The sequence below is a fragment of the Pollicipes pollicipes genome, unplaced genomic scaffold (assembly GCF_011947565.3).
Source record: "Pollicipes pollicipes isolate AB1234 unplaced genomic scaffold, Ppol_2.1 Scaffold_5724;HRSCAF=6776_pilon_pilon_pilon, whole genome shotgun sequence".
Lineage (NCBI taxonomy): Eukaryota > Metazoa > Arthropoda > Thecostraca > Pollicipedomorpha > Pollicipedidae > Pollicipes > Pollicipes pollicipes.
Window position 1 is genome coordinate 26,411,085 of NW_023596746.1, and position 20,738 is coordinate 26,431,822.

Below are 20,738 nucleotides of genomic sequence, written 5' to 3' on the forward strand. Positions count from 1 at the left end.
TGACACAAGTGAGTTACGTACAAGACAATCCACCCTGTGAATTTTGTGTCTTTAGCTACCTCAGTTTAGAGCTCTCAGGGGGTTCAGACTGCCCTCCCTGCCCCCCCCCCCCCCCCACACACACGAGTGAAGGGTCTTCAACGGGCCACCCAGGCGCGTGATAATGTTCAGGCGTTGCATCGCAGGAGTCAACCATTTCGACCGTCGTCGGGATCAGGCGATGTGAGATCACAGCGGCACAGCGCTGTGCCTTTATGGGCTAGTGATACGTATGAGTAAATGTAAGTATGGCAATCAGGATGTCAACAGCTATTTTCTGTGGTGAATATGCCCTCTCTCTCCTCTCCTCTCTCTGCCCCTCTCTCTCTGCCTCTCTCTCTCTCTCTCTCTCTCTCTCTCTCTCTCTCTCTCTCTCTCTCTCTCTCTCTCTCTCTTCTCTCTCTCTCTTTCTCTCTCTCTCGCTCTCGCTCACTCTCGCTTTCTTTATCTCCTTGCCCGCTCTCACCGGTTGGCAAATGCAAGAGGTCGTCGCTCTCGTTCAAAGGGAATGTCAAACGACGATGACATTATTAATGGAGCACTATGAGCCGTGCCCGGATCTAGATCTGGCGAAGAGAAGGCAAGCGCGCATGAGCCCATTTACGCTCATGCACAGCCTGGCCACTTTTCGGGTCCGGCGCTCCTGAGCCGCGCATGTCGTTATGAGGCCACGTCATAGGCGTCCCAGGCGGCTGGGACATCCACCGTGGATCGCGGCCGGGACATAATGGCGGATCGCGGCCGGGACATCCACCGTAATGGAGATGGGTGTGTTGCCCAACGGAATAATAAGCCTATTTAGCTGCCGAAAGATTGCATCACGGGGACCTGCTTGCAAGTGGGCCTGTAAGTTAAGGCGACATAATTAGAGCCGGCTCTCGCCCCATGTCTCAGGCCGGCCAACAGTGACGCGTGACCTGGCCAAGGGCGGAGTCAGCGACGAGCAGCGGGGAGAAGATCGCCGTTTGTAAAGCACTTCGCCTTTATTTTACGTCTAGCCTGTCATGCGTCAAAAGCGTCAGATTTTGCGTTCGAGTTTTCTGTTCGGTGGGTTCCCCCACGTCCAAAACTCCCGGCCATTCGCCTGGATCCGACAGCTTGCGTCCATGACGGGCTGACCCTGATAAACGGCGCCTTTTAGGAGGGCGAACTGGACGGCGCAAGGGCGATTCACGGCAGCCGAGCACGGCACGACCAGCACGGCTTCGGGACAAAGTAGGGCGGATCTGAGCCCAAATGGAGCGCGCGGAACGGACTGGAAATGACTTGACACGTGAGCTGGTCAAGCGCTACCCATGCGGTCATCACTGACAGCGACCAACACCAAAAATGGCGAGACAATGTGTGGCTTAATGCTAGCAGCGTTGGTGAAGCATCTTTAAAATGTGTGGTTTGTTGGTCATCTATCATATACTTGACTACGATGCCTGGAATAACCGTGTATTTGTTTCTTTCTTCTCAAAATCGATTTACATGGTGGCTTTTCAGGTATTTGGCTTGTTACAACTTTCGCTACGTTCGGCTCGTTACAGTACTCATTCATTGGTTACAATACGTTACAAAAAAATACCATGAAAGACGATGCTGCGAAATACGCTTTAAAATTTGATTCTGTAAAATACGATACTATAGAAAACAACACCATAAAATGCGTACGAAGTCGAACGATTACGCCAGTAAATGTCCTGCATTGACAATGGGACGTGCCAAAGCCAAACTATACATGCAAGGATGAATGAAAATAAACTATCAGTAGATGAGATCCGCCTTGACCCGCAAAGCTCACACACGCACACACACGGCTTACAATCACCATAACCTTGATTCGATATTGATGCAGTGCAGCTATTAACTGCTTCCAAAATCTATGGAAGCTTTTTGCAAGATGCATGGATCATAGTTTTGACATCACAATTTCTTAAAGATAATACGCCCTGCAACTAGCTGAATTGCGCTTGCTCATGCTATCACAGTTATATGCACGGCTGCAATATATTGCCAGCAACATGAGGCCTAACGCTCCGGCCAAAGCGGGAGTGAAGAATAATGTCCGTACAAGCATGCTACATCCCCGGTGATTTAGCAGACCTGAGAGGTTGTGGCTCCTTATCGTTTGCCTTCAGTTGGTTCGTTCATTTCATCAACTCAAAATATTTACCTCATAACTATGCTGTTTCTATACGCTGTATTGTTATTGCTAAATGACGACGCGTATGCCATCGTGATGAGGCGCCTCATATAATGCATACCAAAGTTTGGAAACTGCAGCTTCTCCGCTCTGCTGGGCAACAAAACCCATAACATCTTTCCGTCTTTCGAACCGGCCCGTTTGTCTACGAGCTTTTCCAATGTTAAACGCACACAGGTAACATTCAAAATGTAAACAAAGAACTGAAGTACGATAAACACTCCGCGATGCCTCGCAGACAGAGCCGGCAGCGCACGTGCTGCACAGAACGTGCTGCCGCACCGCCCGGCGGTCGCGATGGCCCGACCTGTGCGCATGTCCGATGGCTGCCCCAGGCTGGGGCGTCTGGCAGGTGTCGTCCGGCGTGCGTCACGCTTCCACGGGTCACGTGACAGGCCGACGCCAGGGGTCAAGTGTCGCGAGGGGCGGCGGCGCCGGCGGCCCGCGACAGACCGCCCTCGAGTCACGTGACCTTTCGTGCGTCACCTGTGACCTATGGCTGCCGTGGCGGCTAAGGTCGGGGGTCAAGCCTCGCGGCTGCAGCTGGTCAGGCGGCCACGCAGGCCTGGCGGAATGTCGCCGCTCCGAGCCGCGGTCCTTCGACCGCCTCAGTCCCAGCAACGCTGCGGCATGAGGCCGACCGGGTGATATCTCAGAAGCTCGAGGCCCCACGTTTTAGATTTATGGCTGATCGTGTCGAGAACGCAGCTTGCGTCATTATTGCAGAACTAAGTTACGGCGATCGATAACCTTGCTTAGGACGTCGGAACATTAGAAGAACACTCTGTCATTTGCTTTTGTCCATGGCGTAGGTGAGGATGCGATGTAGGGAGCGGGTAATTTCATGATCACGCAAGGCTTGCTGTCATAGCGTTTTGTGCCGTGCCTAATTAGCTGTCACAGCGGAGCGAATGCCACGTGCTCTGCGGGTAACACTGACCCTAAGGGTCGAAATCTCATGTCGGGTCACATCAGACGGCAAACTCTGGCCTTGCCGCTCTGAAAAGTGCTCCGGTTGTTGCGTGTATGTACACTTGGAAGGTTTCTGATGTCATTCTAGGGTTTTCAATGTAGTACAACAAACCGTTCGGCACACTGATCTAACCTCACAGAACTTGACCTGATCACCCCTGACCTTCTCAAGATGCAAATTTTATTTTGTTTGCTTTTGGAGGGGCGACATTTGTCAAAGTGAGGATACGACTTACCAAATAATTGTCGTGCCTTACCAGCGTGAACTCACCTCGGTTGTACTTCCTCTTCCGCAGCGCAGTGGCAAACTACTGGCTCTTTATGAATATTTCGCCCAAACATTTCTTTGTATTCTTTGAAAAGTTTCTTCATCAGGAGTACGCTCATCGCTCTCTCTATCTATCTCTTACTATATCCTCTATCTCTATCTCTAATCTCCTATATATAATCTATATCTCTATCATCTCTCTATCTATCTCTATATCTCTATCTCTCTCTCTCTCTTTCTGCGCTGCTCGACGTGCTCTGCGCTTCATGTGCTGACTTCCTGCACTCAAATATTTGAGCCATTGCCAGAGCGCTGTCACCTTTCGTTCACTGCCAAATAGCCACCGAGGTGAAACATTCCTGTAAAAATGTGCTGTGTTTAAGATACCCTGCTTTCACTTAGGCGAGACACAGGTGTCGTGCCTGCTTGATGACCTATGATGTTAATGCTTCATAAAGACGGGTGATAATCTTTTAAGAAGGGAGCGAGGACGTATATTTGCCCCAGAATATGAAAGTAAATTCGCTGCCTCCTTATGGTGCACCCCAGGCGGGGTGGATTAAAACATCGTTTCCTCCTGCCCTTCAAGAAAAAACTGCGTCCTAAATATACGCAATATGTGCAAAATTAGCTCTTAAACTAAGGAGTAGAAAGGAGGTCGCCGACACGACTTTGCCGATGTAGCCAACAAAGATTTTCAGCTTGTGCTGCTGGAACCATCTTCAGCGAACGGTTATCCTCTCAGCTGTCACCGCTTCCCAGGACTGCAAACATGGCGGATTCTCAGCACACACTTTCTTCCGAGCATGAATAGAAAATCCATGGTGTGGTGCTTAAGGTGACCAGACAAAAAATTCAACGTCAGGATTGCAAGCTACTGCGGGAGTGACCGTTTGAATTCCATTCATTTTGTACCCGGCAGAAGTGTACGCGTGTTTCCCCTGTGGCGCCGCGAACATTGAGTGTTCAAAGCCTGTCCTGTCAGTCGATATACAGCCTTTCTGCCTCGCACCAATCGAATCCGCATGCATACCTGCTGCAAGCCGGGGTACAATGACCTGCCAAGTGGCCTCGAACAGGCTCATACAGCGTAGTGCATCAGGCTAAGCTGACAATCAAGGTCGGACCATGGTGGTCGTGCCATCATTAAAAACGTTATTTCATTTACCTGATTCGATTTCTACTCTCATCAGAGTTTCATTTACACGTTCACCTACCAGTGGGATGACGGTGGTGACGGTGACGGTGGTGACGGTGGATGATGGTGACGGTGGTGGTGGTAGAGCCGGAGGCCTCTTTTTTTTGGGGGGGGGGGGGGCAACGACGGAGTGATGGGGACGGGAATTCCGCAGCGCAGTGGCGGAACGCTCTGCTTATAATCACGAGGCCGGTGACTAAGACTCACGCAAACACGAAACAAACTATGAGCTAAAACTTCGATGCCCTTGAAATGATAATCTAAGGCAGCACCGTCGCCCAACTGTTCTTTAGCAAAATTACACGTCTGATAGGACCTACATAGACGTAACACGACGGATAAAAGGTGCACCGTTTTCCTTGACCCCTCACCAGTCCCTGATGTGCTCCAGCTGGGGACGAGACAACACTGACAGGATCCAATTTACACCAGTTAATAGGGTTAGCAGCGCGCAGTCTCTGAGAGCCTTCACAGATAGCTCTGCGTGGCTATCTTTAGGCACGGCTTATCGATGACAGAATTCCGGGCCAAGTTTACTGGGGCGCGCGACTCATCGACACGCTATCAACCCCAAGCTGCTCTGAAAGCCTGTCACTTCGGGCCGTCCATCGGAACATGTAACAACGATCGATGCCGTCGCGGCTCTCCGCGATCTTGAAAAATTAGTGAGCACTTGACCCCTTCCCGCCACAAATGTCACATGAAATGCCACGCACGACCACAATGTGCATTACACACAATAGCTGCAAATTGGCGGCCATAAGGGGCTCGGCGAGCTCTTCAGTGATGTCATGGGAGGCCGTGCTTACTTTGCAGCTCAAGGACGCCATGGTACTTGGCGCTCGATAAGACATGTGATGCGTCGCAGGTCCGCGGGTGGCTGTCCGGTTGTGAGAGCTTAAGCGATAGAAGATTGCGACGCATTGCGATCACATGTGTGACTGAACCATTGCCTAAGTGCTCGTTCATCAGCAGCATTCCCAGTAATCAAAATCCACGACGATTCCAGACGATGCCCTAAACGACAAATTTTAGTTCAGATTTGGAGGAAAAGTGGAAACATCCGTACCTCAAACAGGTGAATGGCACCAACGCATCGATGCATGCGCATAGACATAAATAATAAGGACGCAATTCTTGAAAACCGAGGCACAAACCTGATACAATCCGCTGGGGTCCCCCAGCATTTTCCCCCGCCCCTGCAGACGACGTGGCTGCACTCCTCTCAGCGGCATTAGACGTTGACGGGCGACGACGCCCGTTCCGGCGGTAGTACGCGACTTCCGGCGGCCATCTTCAGCCGCGCGCGGGGCCCCGATGGGCGGCCGGCGCCGAATGGCGCAGCAGACCGCGCCGCCGCCGCCGCCGCCGCCGGCACGGCTTCACCGGCTCACCTTGACCGTGACCTTGGGCGCCGAGTCGATTTCCATTTCATGACTGGCGCGGGGAGGGGGCCGCCAGCGCAGCGATGCGGGACCAGATACGCTCCCGACTCGGTCACGCCGCGGTGGTTACAGCGATGGTGCGGCGCCGCCGGCCAGACGGCGTCGGCCACGCTGGCGAGCCGCCGCAGCTGCCGCCGCCGCAGCCGCCGCCGCCGGCGCTGCAGCGTGGTGCTGGCAGCTTTTTCCAGTCGCTTTCAGTCGCTCGGGCTCGGCGGCCGGCCGGAATGCCCCCCGGCGGCCCTCTGAAGGCGTTTGGACAGCTGCTGGGTTGGCGGTAATGAGGACCTCGAGACTGCGCCAGCGGCGCGGCCCATGTGGCGGCCAGAGATGCCATGTGGCGTGCTCGAACTGGCTCAGAAACTTAGTGAGTCGCGCTGCTGGACAGACGCGCGAGTCAGAGGCCAAGCCTCGACGGTCGGCGCACCAAAAATGCTAACGAAAATTGCAGGCTTTCGTGAGGCGCTTGACCAGAATTGTCCTCAAGGAGGAGCCAGACGTCAGCTTTTGTCACATTCCAACCGTTTTCCTACGGAACCACACCATCCTGGTGTGGCGCGTTTTTCTCAGGGACGGTCCATGACATCCGTGGCACCCATTTTGGCCATGTCCCTGATTTCCGGTGTAGCGGGCTGGTGGCGCTCTCAGGAAAGGACGATTGAAACGACGGCTGAAACGTAACTTCTGCGTCTCGTCAAATGCTGGGAAACTGATGCTTGATGGTTGCAGACAATCATCCAGAAATCTGGCTCTAACGGGCGCCAGTTTTGATGCAGTCGAAATTTCGGCTTACGGTAAACTCCTTGAACACTGGTACCACTGCATGTGCCAGTCAATCGTTCCCGGCTCTTGGCATCCAGGCTGTTGTTGGTGTGCTAACAGTGCCTCCACTTTTGGAGAATATTGGATCTTCAACGAGTGGAGAGCGCAGGGCTTTTGAACCCTGACGCAGAGCGAACAGGACAATCCCGCCGACTTGTGCAGCGATCGGTGACACTCCGGCCGACGCCTGCAATGATCGGTGACTATCCCGCCGACTATTGCGATGATCGGTGACTCTCCCGCCGACTCTCGCAATGACTGGTGACTCTCACCGCGACTCTTGCCGATGTATCGGTGACATCTCTCCACCGACTCTTGCGATGATCCGGTGAAGCACCGCCGATTCTTGCAATGATCGGTGACTCTCCACGCCGACTCTTGCGAGATCGGTGATTCTCCCCGCCGACGCCCTGCAATGATCAGTGATTCTCCCGCCGATGCCTGCGATGACCGGTGTCCCTCCACCGATGCCTACAATGATCGATGACCCTTTCCGCCACCGAGATCAGCCAGTATAATTTGATGCAGGGAAGCTAGTAACCAACTTCAGAGCTGCAGGAGGATGCCGCGGCGGCTGCCGCGCTGGCTGACTTCCACTGACTCTCCCTGCAGCCAAATATGGCATCGAGCACGGCCGGATGGTTTGGTGTTAATATCACAAAGGACAAGCAAACTGCATCATTTGTAAGTCTCACCATATGATCGTATGAACCAAAACATTTTAGCTCCAGTGAATTGTACGATTATCAATGACACGAGGCTAATTTGGCCGGGTGAAATTGAGCAGCTTGCGACACATCCATTCAAGGATGTATTTTATAGGAATATGGGTTGTGGGACCAGTGAAAATAACGAAATCTACCCCCAAAATTGGCCAACCGATGGGTTTCTCTCCGCTTTCCCGAGACCCCAAATTTTAACCACAACCCATGGAGAAAGGGTCATTTGCCATTCAATTTGGACCATATTCTTGTTTTCTCAAAAATCCCTACAAGTTCTGCCGCTCCCAATTCTTCAATGAAATGCCATCTGGCGAAAATTCCGATCATCCCCCTAAGCGACGTGACAATACGGTTCAACGGCAACAATAGGCTCGTGTTGTGATTCACCACGTCGCGCGGGTTCTCGTGTGGTTATACAACTGCCACCCGTGCAAACATCGAGACGGGGAGGTGCGGCTGCATTAAATGCACGCGCCGTAGTATGCAGTGATTAGCCACCGTATGGGAACGCGACACCTTGTTTGTTCAGCCCGGTTATGGCGTTGCACAAGGGTGGAGTTAAGCAACAGTGTGCTGGCGCTTGGCGCCGGACAGGCTCACGGATCGAAAATAATCTTAGTGATCCACCTAGTGCTCGTCATCTCTTTCTGGACGCTTCATCCCATCAAAGCTCACATAACGTGTTCCCCATCTGCTGCCAAACGCTTCCGCGCCCAGATCGCAAGAAGAATGAAACAGCGAGCTCCCGGAATCGAAGGCGGTTCAAGCGATCCATTCTGTGCTATCAGATGAGAGAAAATGGTCTGTTTGGATGCGCCGAGGCGATTAAGCCGGCCGGGACCGGCGCTCGTGAGGCCAAAAAACAGCCGAGCCAGGCGGGTGCATCTGAGCGTGGCATGACCGGGCTGGCCGCCGGGTGCGGGGCGCGGTGGCCGGCTCGGGCGCGGCCCGTGAAACCTCGGCGCCCCGCGGGCCCGCGGGACCGCGGCGCCCCGCGGGCAGTCCGAACGCCGGACGTCAGACGGGACCGATCTGCGCGCCGAACAGCGGCACAGGGCGGCAATCACTCGCCGACCCGCGGCGCCATCCGGTGCGCGCAGGCCGCCGGTGGGCGGCCGCACCTCTCTGCCGCTGGCTGGTGCGGGTCGAACCGCGCCCTAGCCTGGCCGGCATGGGCTGGCCGGGAGGTGAGGGCTGCCTCTCAGACAGAGGTGACGGCTGCCCCTTGGGATCCAAAAGCCTGGGACCGCATCCCGATGGGTCCGCAAGGACCGGCAGGGAAGTTTGCCGTCTGCAAACATGCGTATGATTTTATGGATCTTTTTCATACTTCTTCCGTGATTTTTTGCCGAGATTGCATTTTGCGGATCTGGACGGGATTGTTAACAGTAACAATGGATGGCAATTACAATGGGGACGCACCAGAGCTTTTCTTTTCGGCCCCTGTTCTTTAAGCCGGAAAGCACCAAACCGCATTCAAGAGTGTCTGGTCCGTGTACATCTATGTCGGGCAGTTTTGGTATTAGTAGCATTGGCTACAGCATACAGGTAATGAAAGGTTTTTTGGTGACGCCATGCTGCGATTGTATTTACGCAATTGTATACTGAAATTGCAGCGTATTTATAAGTATCTGTGCACCTGCGTAGGGCGACAGTAACCCACACGGGAAAATAGCGCACCTTGCTTGGGAACACGAATATTTCAGCCGGCAGCCGACTGGTTTCGTCTGAACAGCTCATATTTCGCGACTTTGAACGAAGTGTGCAGACCTTGGTAACCAATGGTCTAGAACTACGTGTCACCGCTACGCGCGCGATCCGCACTGGCATTCTGCACGAGGTAACTAGAAAACATTTCAGACAACTGGATCTTTTGCCATGAACTTTTACGGGGCAATCACTTTCATCCTGGGCTAAACTGATTGCACCTCTACACACGCACCGTCTTACATGTCTTCGGGCCAGCACGCCGCAATCTGCGCTTCCGTATTCGAATCGCAGGGCGTTTAACGCAGAAAGTGACGATCACACTTCTTCGTCCATGACACGCTTGGGCCACGCCACGTTTCACGTTATCGCGTTGCAGTCTGGTTTCATAAAACCAGGCCAAAGACTGAAGCCGCCAGCATGCGAGTCAAACAAACATGAAGTTTACACACCGTGACAGCAGAAAAGCGACCACGACAGACTGTCGGGCCAGCAGCACGCGAGGTTGGGGCCCGCCTGTCTGCGCTACGCCTTCCATGCCGGCCGGCCCCCGCCCCCTCCCGCCTCAGAAGTACACACCGAACACAATCGCGCGTCCCGCCAGCACGCTCAAGGTCAAACTGACCTTGACGAGCCGAGGCTGCGCGCGCAGGTAACGCTGTTAAGGCTGTTGAGGGGCGGGTTGCGGACGTGTGCCGGCCAGGCGCACGGGCGCGTCCAGCGCCGGGCCATGGGGTGGAGTGGCCATCCAGCGGTGTTTCGAGGCCTGCGGGGAGGTGACAACTAGGAGGTCGTTCGTATTGACCTTCGCTCATGCAGTCAGCCGCGGGCACTCGGACTGCGCTTTCGCTACATCGGTTTAATAAATGCCACATTTTAACGCGTTCTTGGCGTCATGAGTGTCCTTGAACGGGAGTGTTTTCTGTCGCGCCATGGGCGCTGATATGCCCGCCGCCAGCCGTCCAGTGCGTTCCACGAGCGCCGCGATAGCGATAACGCGTACCAGACCGTCGCTATCCCTCGCCGGCCCGGAAGGGTGGCGCGTGCTGACGCCCGGCGCTTCCTCGCGATACGGTACCGCGATGTCCGCGGCAGCGCTGCGGAAGCCCCACCGGCCGCTTCGCTCCGCTGCCGCTGCTGGACGCCGCCGGCGTGGCGGTGGGAGCGGCTTGTGGGAACAATGCGCCATTGTCTGGTCGATCTGCGTGTCGCGCGCGCCCGACGCAAAAGGATTCACGTTTCGAGGAGCCGAACCTAGGTCTGTCCATGAGTTTACTGGACGATGACTGGACGTTCTAGAACAGGTGCGTCCGTGTCTATGTCTGGCTCTCGTGTGACTGCGATTGTAAGGGAGTCAGTCCGGGAGATCTTTTACCGAAGTACATGCAGCCTAGCATACCTACGCCCGGATGACCTTTTGCTGGAATACCTGCGCTCGGATAACCTTTTGCTGGAATGCCTACGCTCGGATGACTTTCTGCTGGAATGCCTACTACCGGAAGACCTATTGCTAGAATACCTATTGGCGGAAGACGTACACACGGAAGACTTGGTCGGAAGACTTGGTCGGAAGACCTACTGCTCTCAACAGGGGCGCATGCGGGTTTTCGGATGGAACAGCACACAATTCTCATTGTTCCACTAAAAATGCATTCAGGGCACCGCTTTCTTCTTGCTTGGCACATACACAATACAATGCTATTTCACGTTACACAAATACTATACAATAAATTCGACAAGTCGGACTCTTGGGCCCGGGGATTCGTGCATACGGGGGTGTAGTGAGTTTCATTGGCTGAGATATTGCATAGCTCTATGCATCTTTCTTTTCGTATGTGGAATTGCTAACCACTTCCTCAAAAGTGCACACGGGAAAGTGAACAATACATGCTCAGCATCCGACTTTCTATGATGCCGAAAAACGGGGATTCAAGCAAATGTCTATTCCTCCGAATAGTTATTCATCCGGCGGTACTATAGCCACTGAGCAATGATTGAAATCAGTTGGCTCTATCCCATAACATTTGTTACAACTAAGTAAGATCGAAAGTTACATGCGCGAAGCAAGGATGGGTGCCCGAGACTTGCAACGGTGTGGTATGTGGCATATTGGACAGTGGTGCCCGGCTTTATGCTGGGCAGGCGAATCTTGTCTGCGGCAAAGGAGACGAATCGCCATCACAAAGTAGGTGACTTATGTCCAAAAATGACCACTGCAACCATGTTGCGGCGTTATGAGCTGCGCAACATTCAGGCACGTAGCCAGAATTTTCCTCAGAAGGGGGGGGGGGCAACATGTCAAATTTCGTCCAGCCTCATGCGACTTTGAGGCCAATTGCTGCGGCAAAATCACTCAATATTCAGCGCTCTTTTGCCTCGGAGGAAGGGGGCGGGGAAGGGACTGTCCATCCTAAACTACGTCTCTGACAAGATCAGACAACGAAGTGCGGCCGTTTAGTTTTCCTGTCGGGACTTCCTATCACCAAAGACTCGGTGTCAACAAGCTGGGACAGCTCTTTATTCCATCTTCGTGAGGAACGAAATCTGACTAGGAAAGGGCTCCACGTCAGCTGGCCTCGATATGTAGCAAATTGCCGCACCAGTGCCATGTTAACGCGATTGTGGTGGTTCGGAACGCGAAACACGATGCTCGACCAGCTTTTATATTGCGCGGGGTCTTACATTTGTGTGAAGATCGGGGACGTTATATTGCGCGGGGGTCTTACATTTGTGTGAAGATCGGGGACGCTATATTGCGCGGGGTCTTACATTTGTGTGAAGATCGGGGACGCTATATTGCGCGGGGTCTTACATTTGTGTGAAGATCGGGGACGCTATATTGCGCGGGGTCTTACATTTGTGTGAAGATCGGGGACGCTATATTGCGCGGGGTCTTACATTTGTGTGAAGATCGGGGACGCTATATTGCGCGGGGTCTTACATTTGTGTGAAGATCGGGGACGCTATATTGCGCGGGGGCCTTACATTTGTGTGAAGGTCGGGGACGCTCTATTGCGCGGGGGTCTTACATTTGTGTGAAGATCGGGGACGCTATATTGCGCGGGGTCTTACATTTGTGTGAAGATCGGGGACGTTATACTGCGCGGGGTCTTACGTTTGTGTGAAGATCGGGGACGAGGTATATTATGCTCAACCCGGTGGATGAAAACGTTTGGTGGGCCGCCTTCTATAGTTGGTGATGGGAGATGGGATTACAGGGGCTGTTCCACATTTGTATGGGGGTTTGGACTGAGATAGTCATTTGCATGACCGTTCCATGCAGTTCACAGCCCTGCCCTTTTAAATCGCTCAGTTCAAACCCTCTTGTGCCTGAGCTTGATGCATGCGAACGTGTGCAGCCTCTTACGTGCCGCCTACACGAAAGTCACCCAGACATGCATGACGTCAAACATACGTCATGCGAACACCCCACCCCGTTGGCTGTATTGTGTTTATTGTCAAGAAAAATCATGGCCATTTCAACATTCGTGTTTGTGGTGATGCAGCAACAGGTGTCCCAACGGTAAAGAGCCAAATCGCGGACCTGATAGTATTTTGCGGCCACGAATCGTGTTTCTTCAAACATGGTGCAGGCACTTGGGCGCCTTCTCAATATGACGAAAACATGAGGTTGAGAATTGAATAACTGCAGAAAAATTCCTTAACTAAAAGTAAAAGTGCAAGTTAAAACACGACAAGTTAAGTAAATGTGCAAGTTATAACACAGTACAAAACCCTCCTGTAAAAACTCCATGATTAATTCAATACAAAAACTCAACGTCCTTAAATGTGGAGCAGTCCCTTCAGGAGAAACGGGAAAAGAAGAGGAAATGAACGTAACCAGAGTATTAGAACTGTCGCCACTCAGCAACTTCTGCAGCCTGCTGGCTGATGAAAAGTTGCCCGCGTTGTTTTTTTTTTGGTGACACGGCATGGTATTGCAAACATGGAGGATGACATTCAAAACTCCGCTGTCCGCCCGAGATGCAGTCTTAAGGTAAACGTGGTACGACAAGAAAACATTTTGTGAATTATTTCCAGAGAGCTTGGTCACGTACCTGAGACATTCACGGCGGTCGAAAATAGCCTATTCGGACAGCGTTTAAATTCGCCCAGGTAAAACATTCTGATCTTTGAGCTAACGAGGCTGCTCCGATTGCATACCAGCGAATCGCTAAACAGTTTTCATGCACTACGGCTGCAAATAGGAAAAGCGGACAGGGCTCACCCACGAGGATATTCTTCATGCCATATTTAGGTCAGTGGCTCGATCAAATGAAGGATACAGCCAGCTACAATGACCTGCAAAACAGCTCACTTTCCTACGAAAGAAAAGTAGCAACACTTAAAGAACCGTTTCTCGACGATCAGCGATGTCTGAGGCTGATATGTATCGGTGGAGCAGATTTTCTCAAGAGGAGGTGCCTGCCGACCTCAGAGTAATTCTGAAGGGGCGAGGCTAGTGGCGTGCGCGGTGGTCACGAAGTAGACATCCGGTGCCACGTCTTTAGTGAGAGGAGTCCCCCACACGAAGCTGAACCCCGGAGCACTGAGTGATGCGGTTTAATTTTGTGTGGCCCGTGCTGTCGCAGCATTTCAACAGCAACATGACATCGTAACATCGTCACAATGTTGTCTCAATAACCACGCTATCGTGCTGTCGCAATCTTCCGCTGGCGCTTATTTTACACATTGACAACTGGCAGTCCGCTACTCATTCGCCACTATTGCCAAAACCGAGCTGCTGCTCCACGTAGCGGCGGCCCTTAACACACTGGTCATGCTTTTGTATGGACCCAAATCTTCTCTAAGACATGCTTTGCATGACGCAACAGATGTACAGATTTGCCGCCCCCGTGCCGAGGAGAAGGATGCTGGCCCGTTATCCAGCGTATCCGGCACTGGGTGCGAGACAGCCCCAGGGCGGGCGAACATTGTTTGGCTCGACTGATATAGAAGCCAGTCGGCCACTGACCAAAGAGGCTCGACTCAGGCTCGGGCTGCTGTGTTGTACGGCACGTAAATCCCCTGTCTGGCGAAATGGCAGACAAAAGCTGTCCGGTGACCTGGGCGACGCAATGTGGGTGGTGGATTCAAGTATCCGTACAAGCTACAAGCTTAGATAAGGAAGCGTTCCGAACCCGTAGCCAGCCACGGAAGCGATTCGAAACACATCTATTCTAAAAATCAAGCTTGTTTGAACATCTCTCAGCCTGTGCCGACGAGCATATGCAATAGGCAAAATTATCCGGTCTCTAAAGGTGTCTGTCCCCTTTCTTGCAACATGGGGGAAAACTTGGGGGAAAGAACAAATATTGCGTTGTGTTCGAGTCACTCTATATGTGAACCATGGTCCGTGACATGGCTACTCCTACATCTGCATCAAATATTCCGATGACAAATGTGCAGGGACAGGGGAGGGGGACAACATTGCCTGATAGCTCTTTTCACACTAGCGCTATCAGGCATGGATCCAACTTAGTGCCAAATCTGAAATGCGTGAAAGTAGGATTAACAGGAGCGAAAACCATGGTACGTCATCGCGACTATCAACATGGCCGCGGATCTTTGCTCCGGAGACGCCTTTGTCACGAATGGGATTATCATTCGGGCTGTCCTCCCCGTGGGATGTGTTCGTATGTAGGCAACGCTTCGGCCAGTTAAACATTTGACCGTCGTCGTGTGTTACTGAGTCCTGAGAGACTGGATGACGTTTGGCTTCCAGCCATGTACGCGCATCCGCTCGTATTATCTCCTGAATTGCTGAAATTCGAACCAGGGTCTCCTGATGGCCAGTCCAGTGCCCTGCCGACAGAGCCAACCGGGACGCGGCTCCCCTCCGGTAAGCTCAGTTGGTAGATTGGTCCGAATCCCAGCAGCTCCAGAGCCAGAATTCCGGCTAGGACGCGTACATGGCTGGAATCCAAGCGTCATGCAGGCCTTCTCATGACTCAGTAACGTCGGACAACGGTCGGAGAGTTCAGTGGCCGACACGTTGTGTGCATTCAACACACCATACGAGGACTGTAGTCCGAACAATTGCTCCTGCCGTGATACTCATGCCTCGTCTCAATCATTCCGTAAAATTACAGCGCTTATATTGCATCATCATGCACTTCTTTCCATTTCACACTCCTGGTTCTTATTTTGTCCTATGGGCCAGATGCAAGCGTATTTAACGAATTGGTGCGTGATAACGGAAAAATGTTACCAACGTAGTGTACTAGTTACTTTGAAAGGTCTGACGACAACGATGATGATGACAGACGGTGTTGTCATAGCAAGCTTATCCCATTTTTCGTGCGTTTCATACTTCAGTGCCCGCGCAATGCCGGCAACCAAATAAAGTGCACTGCGAATCAACGCTAGCGGGAAAAACCTGTTGTGAATGATAGCATTTCATGCTACTATCCACAGTTGGTAAATGCCGATATGTTGGAGCAGACTCCGCCTTACTCTTCCACCTAAAGCGTCGTTCTGTCTGTTTATAGTTTTGGTTCTTCTTCTCCTCCTTGTATAGTCTTGGTTCTTCTCCTACGGCCCGCTGAAACATCAAACCGATTATTTTGGGGCGGGACAAGTGAGTAAATACCCTGGAACCAATTCAGGCCTCAGGCGGGCACTTTCCTGGAATTATATATTGTGTTGTTAAGGTAGAAAATTCCGTAATAGGTAGCACAGCAGGCGTCCTGCCAGCTCCACTCACCAATGAGTAGTGGCGCCGATCCACAGACATGCGACAAAGCAATCACACGCTCAGTTAGCAGTCAGTCATGCGGGTGGCAGCCCCCGTCGACGGACGACGGGCGGGCCAGGGGGGCCAGGTTGGAGGCCTCCGACAGCGGGCTGGAGCAGGGCTCAGGGAAGTTATATTCAAATGAAGCATTTTCATTCTAAGACCCTTTTTCACAGGAGAAACCGCGGTTTTAGAACATGTGTTTTGCTGTTTTTGGCAGATGTCCGAAAATTCCGAATTTGCTACTGGCTAAAATTATGTGACAAAACTCATCTCTTCAAAAGTATTTCGCGATATGCAGGAGCATGAAAAAATTAGGCACTCTGGGCCATGGATTTTAATTCGAAATTCTGACTAGCTTGGGCCAAGGACATGCTGACATATTCCATGTGGAGACAAATGCCTTCCCAGTGACCCAAAATACGTCCTGCTCTTCCTAGCCTTCATGTGGTAAAGGTCGTTTTTCAATTGGATCCGCAGTTACGTTTCGTCGTTGGAGCATTAAGGAGTACAATATGGCACCTGTCCGTGTGTGTCCGTGCGAGACAGAAAAATGAAGCCTGCAGTTGTCATTGAGAGTCGGGTGTCCGTGCACAGGTAAATACGAAACAAATCAAACGCTTCTTTGAAGAATGTGGCGGCTTAAATGCATCCATTCCTTGCCAATTTTTTCCGAGCTTAAAACCTACGTGTCTTTAAGAAAACTTGTGTAGTGGACACACGAACCAGGGATGTCATATACTCCACATCGGTGCTCAGCCAACTCCGTCAACATCAACATCAATCTGAAACAGTTAGCTCGACGTTGCTTGTCATGATGTGTATCATTTAACAATGTTTTTGTGTTTACTGCGAACGCTTCTGAGGAAGACCTAAGCCCGCAATGTATGGCAACAGTTTTAGGTGTTTTGTTTTTGTTTATCCCATTGATGATCACAGCAATACACCCGAACAAACAAGTCGCGAGGCATCATATTACTTCCGTGAATATTTACATCAGCGCCTTATCAAAGGTATATATATATATATATTCATCACCACTTTCATTCTAACGTTTCGAGATCTTATCTCATCTTCGGAGAAGACTTAATTGCACAAGAAATAAGTTTTGAGTTTTAAGGGATGAAAAAATTGTGCACTTCTGTTGGAAAACATCTTTTAATACGGAGAACATAAATGAGGCACAACTAATTGAAGTAAGACGGATTGCTATTTTCATCTTCATACATGTAAGAAACACTCATAATGGGAACATCACAAAGACACAATGGGAACACTATTGTCACAATCACATCGGAAGTGCTCACCGCCCACCACCTAGTAGATCAAAAGTTCTGCAAGAATTTGTCTGTCTGTTTAAGGCCGGAGAGAGTTCGTTAATGAATATGCTTTCCCAAATTTGAAGGCGTCTTCTGTCACTACACGTCCGCAAAATGTCAGTGTTGTCTGTCAGTTGTTGTGTCAATGTCATGTCGTGTTCCTGTCCTATATATATATATATATATATATATATATATATATATATATATATATATGCATATAAATCAAGAATGAAAATCACGCATATAAGACAGGCGAACCGGAATCCGTGCACTGTTTCGTCGCGAACGCATATAGCACACATGTGGTCAAGTTTTACCTTCCTTGTCGCGAAATGTGACGCCTTAGTTGAAAAAGTTGGGATTGAGATTACGGTTTCGATTACCTGTTAGCAAGGAGTGTCCCATAGTGTAAACGCGGAAGCGGCATGGCATGTTGAGAGCACGATATTATGACGGTTCACTGAAACAAGTGTCAAACACCTGTTTCTGCGTCTTTAGAGTGTTGTTATGCCTTCGACGATACCCCGATCGTTAGTACTCATTTATCATGCGTGACGGTGAACACCGCTGAACGAGGCACGGTGACAGGCCATGGGTTTTGCCAGGAGCTCCTCATTAGCTCTTCCATTTTATCGCCTTTTTGGGAATATGACAAGCGTCGGGGCACCCCACTGCTATTTATTCAAATCCGGTCTCACGCAATTTTCTTCGGACTGACGTCTGCCCAGCAGCACGACAGCCGACTGAGACGACTGCGGGAACGTCACGCTTATGAGGCACTGAGGTATGATCACAGCTCACCCACTGCTCCCAGAGACATAACATTTTCAAATAGGGCGTCAACTGTATCTCACATGGACCGTGTGTTTATGCGCGCCGTCATTAATGATCATTAGTCATCATTACCATGACGCCAATGGCGGGAAGCGTCACGTTGGTCCCTGCAATCAGCTGTGGAAAACGCGCCGATGTGCCATGCACGTGCACACGCGCAGCCAACAGTTCTGGTGGCCCAACTATACATATCCGCGCGGAGGCGCTCACGCAGGAAGGCGTGTGTGAAAAAGTATTCTCTCCACATGGGAAGCACCGTATATTTAGATAATGCACATTGAGGCCAGGGCCCCCATCATGGCAGACAATTGATGAAAATTTTCAAATTTTGAGGTTTGTGCCCCTTCCCATCATTCGTGCCTTACAGGGAGAGTGGCGCCTCGAATTCGATCCTAAAAATTCTGCACAATTCATACTGAACTAGCATCACTTTAGGGTATATGACACTGATAAGTGCGGCAAGGCCGCTGTAAGGACGCCTTAAGCAATTAGTTCTGATTGAATTTAGTGCTTTAAAAAGTTCAAAGCCGTTAAAAGCCCTAACTCATTTTGCACAAAACCTCCGTAATCAACCACAGGCTGGCAAAACGGTAGACAAATTTAAAGGTTCAACAAGCTCATCGCAAAGCCTACAAGGTTTTGGCGCTGCTGATTGCTGACGGTGCTTACGTTATGCTACCAAGCATACGCCGTTACACTTACGTTGGTTTTGGATGCTATTAATAAGGCATTTGTATCCAAATAAGCTATTATTAACGCTTCATAGACTCAAGAAAAACAAACGGTTGAATCACAAAGACTATGAATAAATGTTTTGGCCGCGGGTGGATGCAACCGAAGTAAATAGTGATGGATTTGAATCCAAGGCTCTGGAGTGGATAATACCTGATAGTGGAGGGGCCGGATTGCATGCCGATGGGAGTCCTCCGCTACCAAGATTTACCCCCATCCCGGATCAGGGAACCTGCTCTGGACTACATGCATCCTACTATTCTGGGTGGGGGGAGGGGGGAGGCAGGTCGCGCACGCACGGCTGGTGCATGCAACGCGCCCAGCTTTCAGTCAGGATAAACGGGACGCTACGTGGGTGAGGGACAAATGGCGAGTGAGGAAAACAGCGGATGTTAATCATGACGAACAGAGCGAAAGCTTAACCAGGAAAAAAGAAAAGAGTTTGACCAGGAGGACCGAACGCAGTCAAGTTTCTGTGGTTATTGCGTAGGAAGAGACGATCAAGGCTCCAGCATCCGCCTCAGTGTATTTCAGAAAGTCCCAACGCTGCGTGTGGCGATCCACGCACAAGCCGCCCGTGCTCCCACAAGCCGCCCGTGCTCCGTGCTGCTCACGTGCAGTTCGTGCCACTTCGGCGCATCCACGTGTCTTGCGGGCCGCACGGTTCAGCTCTTCGTGACCGGAGCGCTTTCGGTGCGTCTGGCTCAGTCGGGGGCGAGCGGGCACTCTGCGAGACGAGCAGCAAAAAGGCGACAGCAAAGTGAGGCTCGTCGGCTGCAGGCGACACGAGCCTCGAGATCACGTGAGACAAAGTGGACTTTAAACGCTTCTAAGGGGGCTTTAGAAGCGGTAAAAACCGCTCGGGCAGGCCATGTTGAATGCTTTGATGATTAGATAACCGTTTTGATGCGAAGATAGCCGAATTTACGCTCGGTGGCATGCCGGTATTCGGTGTCACCAGCAGGCCTGAGGGTGCCCAGGCAGCGCTAGGCCCATGTCGTTCATTGACAATGTGTAGTCATGACTTTCCGGCCGTTGCATAAGTGACGTTCTGCGTTGGAATTTTCCTTTGGTGCGGCGTGCACACGAAGGGGATATCCAAACAAATTTTCCTGGTGCCGTCGTAGGTCGTAAGAATAATTTGCAACCTTATGGCCATAGAAAATACTTTCTTTCTTAAGCGTATCGAAATGCTACTTCTGATTTTTAAACAATATTCATGCGAACTTCAACACAGCCGATAAGAAAACCTTTCTCAGGGTTTATACTGATCCCGTACCAGTATGACTTTGTTCCGGAAACTCTGAATTAGCTTGGTGCAGCGTATTTATCCAATACGAAAATAGCTATGCCCATTACACTGCTGCAGGCAATGTGAAGGCCGGTTTAATGAATAGCCATAGAAAGAAGAACGAGCAAGCGTTGAAACGTCCGACAATGACAAGCTTCACATAAAGCTCGCCATGCATGATATGTTCTATTTAATACAATAACATCGCATTATCCATGCTTTGGTACAATAGCGCTTTCCCTAGATGCTCACATTTGCGATGTGAGCCAGTGGACCGAGATCACGTGCTGCACTTTGGGATTATTTTGTGCGCGTATTTGTGCATCCAGTCCGTGTAATCTGCGGTGGGAGCAGCAGAAAATAGCCAGACTCAGTTTTATTCATTTGAATAACCGCATCGAATGAGGGCAGTCCTGGAGCACAATGACCTCCGCAAATTACCTTTCAAAGTGTCTATAATTTGTG

General features: G+C 51.1%; 1 protein-coding gene across 1 annotated transcript in view; it reads right to left on the reverse strand.

Annotated features, from left to right (window-relative positions):
• The window catches only part of LOC119102880 (sorbitol dehydrogenase-like), an 8,006-nt gene extending 1,911 nt beyond the window's left edge, over window positions 1-6,095 (reverse strand). The window contains exon 1 of the mRNA XM_037226330.1: window positions 6,060-6,095. Coding sequence (XP_037082225.1) covers window positions 6,060-6,095 — 36 coding nt within the window. The remainder of the gene's footprint in view (window positions 1-6,059) is intronic.
• Between the last annotated feature and the right edge of the window lie 14,643 nt (window positions 6,096-20,738).